Source organism: Lissotriton vulgaris, chromosome 5 (genome assembly GCF_964263255.1).
Source record: "Lissotriton vulgaris chromosome 5, aLisVul1.2, whole genome shotgun sequence".
NCBI classification, from domain to species: domain Eukaryota; kingdom Metazoa; phylum Chordata; class Amphibia; order Caudata; family Salamandridae; genus Lissotriton; species Lissotriton vulgaris.
In genome coordinates, this window is record NC_141693.1 from 41,156,211 (window position 1) to 41,169,379 (window position 13,169).

At 42.8% G+C, this 13,169-nt stretch overlaps 1 protein-coding gene across 6 annotated transcripts in view; it reads right to left on the reverse strand.

Moving 5' to 3' along the window:
- Positions 1-13,169, reverse strand: part of LOC147710076 (erythroid membrane-associated protein-like) — a 470,315-nt gene that overhangs the window by 204,626 nt on the left and 252,520 nt on the right. For 3 of the 6 annotated variants that reach the window (XM_086920784.1, XM_086920780.1, XM_086920779.1), the window contains exons 8-9: positions 12,504-12,524; positions 6,973-6,993 (exon numbers count right to left, since the gene is read on the reverse strand). The exons of 1 other annotated variant lie outside the window; for it this stretch is intronic. In XM_086920784.1, the coding sequence (XP_086776910.1) occupies positions 6,973-6,993; positions 12,504-12,524 (42 nt within the window). Of the gene's footprint in view, positions 1-6,972; positions 6,994-7,079; positions 7,101-7,949; positions 7,971-11,384; positions 11,406-11,491; positions 11,513-12,503; positions 12,525-13,169 lie in introns of all 6 variants that reach the window. 2 more of the 6 variants (XM_086920778.1, XM_086920781.1) reach the window with 2 other exon arrangements.

Sequence of the window (13,169 nt, forward strand, 5' to 3'; positions counted from 1 at the left end):
CAGAGATCTCCCCGCCTAATTGGTCCACATGGTCCGGATCGAGCTGGGGAAGCCGTGCCGCAAGCAAGAAGTCTTCTAGCTCCGCCGGTGTACTCGGCATCGTGCTCCTATAGAGGTGCTTATAGTATGCGAAGAACTGGGCGTTGATCTCCGACTGAGTGTATACCAGGCGCCCCTCCGGAGTAGCCAAAGCCACGATTGAAGTACTACGAGTCCCAGAATTGGCTAGCCAGGCCAGTAGGGATCCCACCTTGTCGTGCTCAGCATGAGCCCTAACAAGAAACTACTTGTAATCAAAGCAGCGGAGCTTCTCCATCTGTGACCCAACTTCCTCACGCGCGGCCGAAACGGCCCCGTGAGCCTCAGGGTTCACATGACTAGTTCGCTCCTCCGCGCGCAAGCGATCCTCACTTAGCGCGAGATCCTGCAGGAGGGTCTTGCGGGCCCCCGCGGTAGCAGAGATACAAACTCCCCGAATTACCGCCTTAAAGGCATTCCACTCCTGCTCGACGCTGTACTCTCATTTGCAGTGAAGTAGTTTTCCACCCCAGTTCGCACATCAGCCTTAAAAGCCGCATCCTCCAGCGCCAGCAGGTTCAGTCGCCACATGGGGATAGCTTGGCACTGTCGAGTCCACTGGACCACCACCAAACAAGGGTTATGGTCAGATATCGTTTTAGCCAAGTACTCGCTGTGGCGGACCAAACACTGAGCGTCCGGCGAGCAGAGAATGCTGTCAAGTCGAACATGCAGAGCATGCGGGGGGGAGTAAAAGGAAAATTGCCTCTCAACAGGGTGTTGTGTGCGCCCTGCATGGACCAGGCCCCATCTGCCCTGCCACTCTCGCCTGCTCTTCGCCAGCCTATGAGCCGCCGACTGCGCTAATGGTGGGTGTGATCTGTCTAATTCCACATCTAACACTGAATTAAAATCCCCCCCAAGCAAGACCGTGTTAGCTAAAACTGCCGCCAGTTTCCCCGATAAGCGCATGAAAAAGGCTGGCTGCTCTACATTCAGGACGTAAACACTGCAAAGTGTCAAATCCCTCCCATCCAGTCGGCCCTGCACAGCCACAAATCTCCCCTCGGGATCTACCACTGTCACCAAGGGTTGGAATGGAACCCCTGCTCTCACCCAGATTAACCCCCCCCTGCAAAGGCCGAGTACGTGGTATAAAACAGCTGGCCCCGCCACCTACGCTGCAAAGCCCGCCCCTCCGTCTGGTCAACATGCGTTTCCTGCAGGAAAGCTACTTGGATCACCCTGCGAACAAGAAAGGCATGCACTTTATGACGTTTCAGCATGGAGTTCAGTCCCCGTATATTCCAAGTTACACATTTCAGCTCAGGTAGGGTCCCCATTCAAAAAAGCAAATACAGTTCTAGTTAGTGAAAAAGTCCCGAAACCACCCAACAAACCCTCAACCCACCCACCCCCAGAATAGGCACTAAACCACAGAAACCCATCCAAATGCAGAATTCCCAATGAAAACAGCCTCTGGTAACTACCAAAGTCTCACAATAAGTGTGAGATCGTGGGGGGTCGGCACCACATTCCACGGACATACCGTTAGCCCGACCTCCCCCATCACTCCCCAGGTGTCCCACATCCCCACTGTGTCAGTGGCAGGAGCCACGGAGTGTACAAGGTATCAGCCCAAAAACCCTCAGCCAGCCCGGGGTAGACATTCCCATCCCCGCCTTATAGCATGAAGAATATCAGCATATACAATACCACAGCAGGGGGGGTACAGGGGTCATTCGTCAAGCAAGCCATCTGCAGTCCCAGGAGTGACATGAGGCGGCGCAGGGCCACCACCGCCCGATACCTCCGACGCCCCATCCTCAGAGCCCCTGCGGGAGCCCGACTCCACCAGCGACATCGACTCCGCCGTTCTGGAAATGGTAGAGACCGCCCTGAGGGCCTTCTTGCGTTCCAGTTCAGTTTGTGACACGGAGGGGGTCCGAGTAGCCGTCGACCGCCTCCTGGTTCTCCTGCCCCGTTGAGGTTTCGGCGCGGCATCCTGTGTCATTCCAGGTGTCAGATGAGCATCCGCACCGGCCCTGTACAGTTCCAGCCAGTCCCACACCTCTTCAGGAGAATTGTAGAAGGAGGAGTTGCCCTCCATCATGATCCGCAGACGGGCCGGGAATAAAAGAGAGTAACGGATACCTTCCTCATGGAGAGCCTTCTTGACCACCAGGAAGGTGGAGCGCAGCCTCTGGACCTCAAGGGAATAATCCGGGTAAATGGAAACATGGGCATTGTCCACTTGGTAGGGCCCCAGTGCCCGCGCTCTCTGCAAAATAATGTCACGGTCCCTGAAGTGCAAGAGACGCGCCACCACCGGCCGAGGAGGCCGACCAACAGCAGGAGGGCGGGCCGGCACGTGGTGAGCTCGCTCCAACGTGTAAAATGGCATCAGGCCCTCCGGGACAACCACGTCTCGGAGCCAGGTTTCAAGGTAGCGAAGCATATCAGTACCTTCAATTTTTTCCGGCAGGCCCACCACGCGTATATTGTTGCGGCGATTGCTTCCCTCCGCATCTTCTGCCCTCTTTTCAAGCAATTGTACCCGCTGCTGCAGATCACTCAGGGAGGCCTCAGATGCCTTGTGAGAGGGCTCCAACGTGTCTAACCGAGCCTCAGTTTGTTTGACCCGGTCTGCTAGTTTGCCGTGATCCGCCAGCAGGAGCCCCAAGTTCGTGGACACCTGAGCGATGTCGTGGTGCAAGGCCTCTCTCGTGTCGGTGATGGCTTGCAGGATCTGATCCAGTTGACTCTGGGGAAGGCCCGCCGCCGATTCACCGGACGGGGCAGGGTCCCGACCGCTCTACGAGTCCTCCGCAGGGCCAGGAGGAGGCTTCAGGCGCTTCCCCATGGTGGCAGCCACCTCCCAGCGCTCGGTCAGCAGGCACGAGGCACTCCCCGAGGCAGATCTACCAGGGGCCCCCACCGAGCCGGCGAGCAAGAGCTCAGTCCCACGAACCAGGTCCGCTTCCCGGGTGGTGCACGTGTCAGCGCCGCCGTGGACCTGCAGGTCAAGGATCCCGTTCCCACAGCCGACCAGGTGTGCCGCGCAGCCCAGGCAGACGCCGCAAGAGAGTTCCAATGTCGAGCTGCTCCCCGCACAGAAGCGGTGGCGACCGGGTGTGCAGTGGCAGGCCCCAGTCAGTAGGCGCCAGTGTACTCACTCCGCAATAATCGGCCGCTCCCAGGACCAGGCCCCGCCAGGCCCCTGGGCACCCCACCGGAGCTCCAACATCTCCCGCCAGCAACAGTTGGCGAGTCCACACCGCAGCCCCCAAGCCGGAGAGGAGCGCGGTTCCGCAGGCCGCGGCAGATGGTCCACGTCACCGCAGGAGCCCGCAGCGCCGTCCCTCCAGGTCCTCCGCGGCCGCCAGGGCTCACCAGCGCCTCAGTCTAGCCAGGCAATCCAGTCAAATCACCCCCACAGAGTCACGGTAGAGCCAGGCAGGTTCGAGGGTGCACACAACCTCCAGGGCCCGGATGGAGGCAAAGCGCCAAGTGCACAGCTCCACCACGGCCGCATCTGTCGGGTCTCAGCCGCAACGGGAGGTGCGAGGCCCCCTCCTCGAAATGCACACCCCACCGGGCACTACGTAGGTCCGCCACTGGATCGGCCCGCCGCCTAACGCCGCCGGTCGGCTGCGAAGTCTGGGCTCCGACCCCCACTGCAACCGGAGACCGGCCGGCCCTCACTGCCAGGCGGCCAGCCAACTAATCGAGGCCAGGGATGAGGCCGGGCACACAGGCCGCAGAAAGATGGCCGGCGCCGCCCACGGGAGTCCGTTCGCGGCGCGCTGTGTCACTGCAGCCGAGCTGGCCCCGCTGCTCCGGGCCGATCCTAGACGCCCACGGCTGGGTAAGTGAACTGTCTCAGGTTGTTAGGTACACCAGGATAAGGAGTAACAGGATAAAGGGGGGGGGGAGGCGGGCACGGAGCGTAGGGCTCACACGTCCATTCTCGTTGGTGGCCAAGCCACGCCCCCCGGAAATGCTATACTTAAAGTTGGATTGAAATGTAAATCCTGAAATACTTGGCATCAAGTCAGATAATAAACACAGCAGCATTATGCAATGCCCAAAGGGATAATCCAGATTAGGGTTTCAAATTATACAATCCTAGAGGTGTGTGGGTGCTAAATCATTACAAATGTCACTCAGTCTCCAGAGATGCATCATTCTCCATGGCCTCTCCTCTGCCATAGAGTCACATCCTTCTCATGTCTCACCTCCAGGTGCAAGAACTCAGTCAAAGTGCCAGCATGAATTAGAAATCACTTTGGACTGCAATTTATATTTGAAACACTGAGCAATTCTTCATAATAAGTACCTACTGGGAATAATAAAGCCCACAAGAAGAGGTCAGGGACACGGTGGATCTCTAACACCTGATTCATATATGAATATCACATTTAAAGCCACTAAGAATAGGAAATATAATTCAAAATATTTATAGTAAACTTCTAACCTAAAACATAAAATATGAATAGTACTAAAACAGAATATAAAAATAAATACAAAGATACAATTTTTGCACATCAAAAACAGCAAGAAAAATTCTAACATTTTTATTGTGTCTTCACTATCCTAACTGCCTTATGCTTTATTTATACTATCTTTGCTTAAGCATTAAATAGTAAATTGAGTCTGAGATTCTAGGCTGATTCACCCAACATCCCTAAGTTTTATTCATAAAATAACAAGTTAGCTATTTCCTGTCATGAAAAAGAAGCATGTAGGTTAAAGGAACATAAACACTGACCAGCTGTAAGGTATTTCCCCCCTCTGTCGTGTCCAACTGAGGATTGGGCTACACACGGGATTAACATTTGCCTCTATAGCTATGTCTGGAAGGCTCTCTCTTTCTACGATATGATATCTGATATTCTATTGTACACTACTTGCATTTTTTATCTTATCCTACTTTTTATTTTGTAAGCAATTACAGGATTTTAAGATTTGAAAGCAAGAATTGAACACAACAAGAATGGCAGGACATGTGCCAACTCATTTATCATAGAGATAGAATATAGTTAACATTCATAGACATTCCTGGATAGCAGGTACCTATGGTGCTGACATTTCTAGAATTCCTAAACAGCTTTATAACATCACACATTCTATAAAGGAAATAGTAAAGATTGAAAAATGCCCACAAATTGAATTCCTAGAGTCTGAAAGGACAACATGATTTAAAATAGAAATGTCTGAACGTGAATAGTCATAGTGTTCCTGACACATCCTCTAACACCTTTAAGCCACTGGGCTGTTCCTGACGGACCTATTAGCTATCACTGCAGGAAGCCTGTAGGTAAATAAAAGAGTTTTCGAAGTTGGAAAGGGATTCTGGAGCAGTAACGTTTACCTCTCGGGCTGTGCTTGGCCAGACAAACCCATTCCTTGCACCTAAGAAGAGAGTTGGTTCTACGTGTTTGTCATGATGGGTTCTCACACTGTGCATGTTTACAGTCCTATAGGTAAAGTTGTACTTTGATGATTTGAACATTACAGAGCTTGAGCTTTGGCACTGCAGACACATTGTTACTTCACTTCTAGATATAGGTATCTTATCTCCATACAGCAGACACAGACAGCAATGTACGACTATCCTTGTGTATTTTTAATTACTGTGAGTGTCATTGACAACTCTGCAATGGCCATCAATGCTCAATGTTGGTTATTATCTTTTCGGTGTGGTCATTTAAAGAATTAAATACTTACAACACTCTCTATGCATGTCTTAATTTATTGGGTTGATATGTGGCATAAAAGCCTCATAACTCATCAATTGAAATGGCCTTGGCTTCCCTGGTGGATGGCTGCTGTTCCTAATTGGAAAAACATCCTAATTCTTCAGTGCATCTCCTGAGTGATTGTTAAACTGAAGATAGAGTACTCTACAGCGAGGTAATTAGTTTATTTAACCTGCTCATGAGAATTTTATGATTTAAATAAATACCTCCAGAAGGTGAAGTTTGTTAAATAAAAAAACCTGTCTATAAGACATATGGAGTTGTTATTTTATGTACTGAGCTATGAGTGGATTTACGTTTTGTGGACTGTGATGTCTCGCATGAATCTTCCGAGAAGAAACATTTTCTAAATACTGCTACTCTCTAAATATGGCTAACTATGACAGGATGGCCCAATGACAGGCATGCACTAGACCAAGGTTTTCAACTATGGGAATCACTTCTAAGTCAGAGGGTAGGACAAGATTGACAGGGTGGAGCATTTGCCAGTTTATAATAATTTTTATTAGTTTCAATTATCTCCACACTGTAAATTACAGCTCCTTGTGTTCTCCTCGTATATGCTGTAGGCGACCAGGAAGAAGGTCTTGTACAACAAGCCTGATAAATGCCAAGTTTACTAGGCTATGGAAATGTTTATTTTAGATACATAGGCAATGCATTTCTAAGACAGACAGGGCTCAGACCAATTCAGATTGCAAATGGAAAATATATTCACAAAGAGGAAGTGTCTTACATAATCAAATGACAGGATTGGAAGCTTTCACAAGAAAACTGTAGAACACATAAAGTGAGGTCAATACATCTCAATTTTGTAAAGACTGGAGAGGAAAACAATATAACATTGGTGTGCTTTTCTTTTGGTATGATCTTAAGCAAGAAAACAATAAAAATGTATTTTGTATTCTTTGAACTCTCAAAAACGAATCTCAAATTTCAGTTCTGACTTCTTAAACTGTTAATATATTTCTAGGCAATATTCCAGAGTCAGAGAATCAAGGAAGAAGTATTTCAAACTTTGAGAACTTTAGACAACAAACCAGTAAAGTTCCTGATTACAATGCCACAAAAACAGTTTCCAGGCTTGAACTGGGATAGAGGATTTACTCTGTACAGTGGCAGCAAAATGCCACTGGAAGAGATCATAATTCATCCAATGCTTCTATATTAAAAGGTAAATTATAGCACTCACCTTTTTCTTTTTGGAGATTGTCTGTGTACACAAAAACATTCATTATGAACTCACTAGATTTTGTTTTGTATAAAATTCATGTATTATTGCTCAATTTAAATACATACCTCTTGCTTTAATTAAATCACCTATCAGATAAATATAGAGAAGTAAAGGTTAATATTGTTTTGAGTACGTGCATTTTATTTCTACATTGCCTGATGGTGAAAGTTACCAGATTAAGGACAACTGACAGAGGGTAGTACTAACTATCTGGAATGTGTTTCCAAGTGTTCCATCTACTTTTTGGAAAATGTCTGAAATATCATATATCCATAACATATATTGTTTCGCATAGTCAAAGATAGTTTATGCATTTCAAACTGACCTATCACATTCACATTCATTATGCATAAAAAAAAATATCCCTCAATCATTTTTATAATTTTTTTAAAGTATATGACATCAAGTTGCCTAGCACTATTCTGGTTAGGGTTCTTTGAAAAGTAATACGTTTATTGCAAATTACAAATGTCTTAAAAAATATCTAATATACAATATGTTGAAATCTTTCAAACCTCAAAACTATTTTGTTTAAAACCAAAGAATTATTTGGAAATTAATTCTTTTGATATGTCTGCTCAGATAGCCTATAATAGATTATGAATTTCATAATGAGCATTTCCGGGGGTTTTGAAAATGGAGTAGACGTGTCTAATTGCAGTGAAATCACTTGGTGACAATCTTGGTTTTTTCTACTGCTGTGTGGATTGGGAATTGGCTTTCTTACTGGGTAGTGCACTTCTGTTTTAGTATAAAGGAGACATAGTCTAGAACATAGCCCCCTCTGTAGAGCAAAATATAGTTCCCAACATCATGAAAAGCAAATGATGCAAGGCAGGGAGTAACAATCTTCAGACAAGATGTGTAACAGAAGTACTCTACCTTGACTGGATTTGTGCTTGCCCTTACCCTTGTTTTAATGTGATTTCACATACCTTTTTCCATCTGGAGAGTGTCTGAAATAGCAACGACAAATGTGTTACTTGTGGAGATTCAATACAGACTGTTGCCAAATTTTAGAGGCAACCATTAAAGAGATGTTCTACGTTTGAATATTTTGACAACTGTGCTAGAGTGTAATGCTCTAAATTCAAGCAATTCACACAAATACAATTACAATGTTAAAAATTATGAGGATGAAAATGTCACAACACAATCATCATTTGACAATTTGAATTAAACAGAAGAATTGAATCTGCATTTGGAACATTACATGAAAAACAACTGTGTGACCAACTCTCAGCTGTGTAAAAACTTTGCATTGGTGCATAAAAATTACATTCATATTAACAGAAAATAAATAATGGAAAAATAATTGTAATGCTTTGCATCACTTTCATGAAGCTAAAACAGTGGTAAAGTGTGATAAATCTGAGCATTATAAGATGCTATTGAGCTAAGTTGAGCAGGAAGGAAATGCTATACTTAAAGTTGGATTGAAATGTAAATCCGGAAATACTTGGCATCAAGTCAGCTAATAAACACAGCAGCATTATGCAATGCCCAAAGGCATAATCCAGATTAGGGTTTCAAATTATACAATCCTAGAGGTGTGTGGGTGCTAAATCATTACAAATGTCACTCAGTCTCCGGAGATGCAGCATTCTCCATGGCCTCTCCTCTGCCATAGAGTCACATCCTTCTCACGTCTCACCTCCAGGTGCAAGAAGTCAGTCAAAGTGCCAGCATGAATTAGAAATCACTTTGGACTGCAATTTATATTTGAAACACTGAGCAATTCTTCATAATAAGTACCTACTGGGAATAATAAAGCCCACAAGAAGAGGTCAGGGACACAGTGGATCTCTAACACCTGATTCATATATGAATATCACATTTAAAGCCACTAAGAATAGGAAATATAATTCAAAATATTTATAGTAAACTTCTAACCTAAACCATAAAATATGAATAGTACTAAAACAGAATATAAAAATAAATACAAAGATACAATTTTTGCGCATCAAAAACAGCAAGAAAAATTCTAACATTTTTATTGTGTCTTCACTATCCTAACTGCCTTATGCTTTATTTATACTATCTTTGCTTAAGCATTAAATAGTAAATTGAGTCTGAGATTCTAGGCTGCTTCACCCAACATCCCTAGGTTTTATTCATAAAATAACAAGTTAGCTATTTCCTGTCATGAAAAAGAAGCATGTAGGTTAAAGGAACATAAACACTGACCAGCTGTAAGGTATTTCCCCCCTCTGTCGCGTCCAACTGAGGATTGGGCTACACACAGGATTAACATTTGCCTCTATAGCTATGTCTGGAAGGCTCTCTCTTTCTACGATATGATATCTGATATTCTATTGTACACTAATTGCATTTTTTATCTTATCCTACTTTTTATTTTGTAAGCAATTACAGGATTTTAAGATTTGAAAGCAAGAATTGAACACAACAAGAATGGCAGGACATGTGCCAACTCATTTATCATAGAGATAGAATATAGTTAACATTCATAGACATTCCTGGATAGCAGGTACCTATGGTGCTGACATTTCTAGAATTCCTAAACAGCCTTATAACATCACTCATTCTATAAAGGAAATAGTAAAGATTGAAAAATGCCCAAAAATTGAATTCCTAGAGTCTGAAAGGACAACATGATTTAAAATAGAAATGTCTGAACGTGAATAGTCATAGTGTTCCTGACACATCCTCTAACACCTTTAAGCCACTGGGCTGTTCCTGACGGGCCTATTAGCTATCACTGCAGGAAGCCTGTAGGTAAATAAAAAGAGTTTTCGAAGTTGGAAAGGGATTCTGGAGCAGTAACGTTTACCTCTCGGGCTGTGCTTGGCCAGACAAACCCATTCCTTGCACCTTAGAAGAGAGTTGGTTCTACGTGTTTGTCATGATGGGTTCTCACACTGTGCATGTTTACAGTCCTATAGGTAAAGTTGTACTTTGATGATTTGAACATTACAGAGCTTGAGCTTTGGCACTGCAGACACATTGAGACTTCACTTCTAGATATAGGTACATTATCTCCATACAGCAGACACAGAAAGCAATGTACGACTATCCTTGTGTATTTTTAATTACTGTGAGTGTCATTGACAACTCTGCAATGGCCATCAATGCTCAATGTTGGTTATTATCTTTTCGGTGTGGGCATTTAAAGAATTAAATACTTACAACACTCTCTATGCATGTCTTAATTTATTGGGTTGATATGTGGCATAAAAGCCTCATAACTCATCAATTGAAATGGCCTTGGCTTCCCTGGTGGATGGCTGCTGTTCCTAATTGGAAAAACATCCTAATTCTTCAGTGCATCTCCTGAGTGATTGTTAAACTGAAGATAGAGTACTCTACAGCGAGGTAATTAGTTTATTTAACCTGCTCATGAGAATTTTATGATTTAAATAAATACCTCCAGAAGGTGAAGTTTGTTAAATAAAAAAACCTGTCTATAAGACATATGGAGTTGTTATTTTATGTACTGAGCTATGAGTGGATTTACATTTTGTGGACTGTGATGTCTCGCATGAATCTTCCGAGAAGAAACATTTTCTAAATACAGCTACTCTCTAAATATGGCTAACTATGGCAGGATGGCCCAATGACAGGCATGCACTAGACCAAGGTTTTCAACTATGGGAATCACTTCTAAGTCAGAGGGTAGGACAAGATTGACAGGGTGGAGCATTTGCCAGTTTATAATAATTTTTATTAGTTTCCATTATCTCCATACTGTAAATTACAGCTCCTTGTGTTCTCCTCGTATATGCTGTAGGTGACCAGGAAGAAGGTCTTGTACAACAAGCCTGATAAATGCCAAGTTTACTAGGCTATGGAAATGTTTATTTTAGATACATAGGCAATGCATTTCTAAGACAGACAGGGCTCAGACCAATTCAGATTGCAAATGGAAAATATATTCACAAAGAGGAAGTGTCTTACATAATCAAATGACAGGATTGGAAGCTTTCACAAGAAAACTGTAGAACACATAAAGTGAGGTCAATACATCTCAATTTTGTAAAGACTGGAGAGGAAAACAATATAACATTGGTGTGCTTTTCTTTTGGTATGATCTTAAGCAAGAAAACAATAAAAATGTATTTTGTATTCTTTGACTCTAAAAAACGAATCTCAAATTTCAGTTCTGATTTCTTAAACTGTTAATATATTTCTAGGCAATATTCCAGAGTCAGAGAATCAAGGAAGAAGTATTTCAAACTTTGAGAACTTTAGACAACAAACCAGTAAAGTTCCTGATTACAATGCCACAAAAACAGTTTCCAGGCTTGAACTGGGATAGAGGATTTACACTGTACATTGGCAGCAAAATTCCACTGGAAGAGATCATAATTCATCCAATGCTTCTATATTAAAAGGTAAATTATAGCACTCACCTTTTTCTTTTTGGAGATTGTCTGTGTACACAAAAACATTCATTATGAACTCACTAGATTTTGTTTTGTATAAAATTCATTTATTATTGCTCAATTTAAATACATACCTCTTGCTTTAATTAAATCACCTATCAGATAAATATAGAGAAGTAAAGGTTAATATTGTTTTGAGTAAGTGCATTTTATTTCTACATTGCCTGATGGTGAAAGTTACCAGATTAAGGACAACTGACAGAGGATAGTACTAACTATCTGGAATGTGTTTCCAAGTGTTCCAACTACTTTTTGGAAAATATCTGAAATATCATATATCCATAACATATATTGTTTCGCATAGTCATAGATAGTTTATGCATTTCAAACTGACCTATCACATTCACATTCATTATACATAAAAAAATATCCCTTAACACCTTAGCTGCTTTGGAACGTCCAGCTCCAGTGCTGAACGTTCCATTGCGCAGGTGCAGTTGGAACGTCCAACGGCCGACGGCAGCACTCCCGAGGTAGTGGTGCCGTCGGCCGCTGGTATAGGCGCAGCAATTAAGAGGTTAATCATTTCAATAATTTTTTTAAAGTATATGACATCAAGTTGCCTAGCACTATTCTGGTTAGGGGTCTTTGAAAAGTAATACGTTTATTGCAGATTACAAATGTCTTAAAAAATATCTGATATACAATATGTTGAAACCTTTCAAACCTCAAAACTATTTTGTTTAAAACCAAAGAATTATTTTTAAATTAATTCTTTTGATATGTCTGCTCAGATAGCCTATAATAGATTATGAATTTCATGATGAGCATTTCCGGGGGTTTTGAAAATAGAGTAGACGTGTCTAATTGCAGTGAAATCACTTGGTGACAATCTTGGTGTTTTCTACCGCTGTGTGGATTGGGAAATGGCTTTCTTACTGTGTAGTGCACTTCTGTTTTAGTGTAAAGGAGACATAGTCTAGAACATAGCCCCTCTGTAGAGCAAAATATAGTTCCCAACATCATGAAAAGCAAATGATGCAAGACAGGGAGTAACAATCTTCAGACAAGATGTGTAACAAAAGTACTGTACCTTGACTGGATTTGTGCTTCCCCTTACCCTTGTTTTAATGCGATTTCACATACCTTTTTCCTTCTGGAGAGTGTCTGAAATAGCAACGACAAATGTGTTACTTGTGGAGATTCAATACAGACGGTTGCCGAATTTTAAAGGCAACCATTAAAGAGATGTTCCACGTTTGAATATTTTGACAACTGTGCTAGAGTGTAATGCTCTAAATTCAAGCAATTCACACAAATATAATGACAATGTTAAAAATTATGGGGATGAAAATGTCACAACACAATCATCATTTGACAATTTGAATTAAACAGAAGAATTGAATCTGCATTTGGAATATTACATAAAAAACAACTGTGTGACCAACTCTCAGCTGTGTAAAAACTTTGCATTGGTGCATAAAAATTACCTTCATATTAACAGGAAATAAATAATGGAAAAATAATGTTAATGCTTTGCATCCCTTTCATGAAGCAAAAACAGTGGTAAAGTGTGATAAATCTGAGCATTATAAGATGCTATTGAGCTAACTTGAGCAGGAAGGAAATGCTATACTTAAAGTTGGATTGAAATGTAAATCCTGAAATACTTGGCATCAAGTCAGCTAATAAACACAGCAGCATTATGCAATGCCCAAAGGCATAAACCAGATTAGGGTTTTAAATTATACAAGCCTAGAGGTGTGTGGGTGCTAAATCATTACAAATGTCACTCAGTCTCCGGAGATGCAT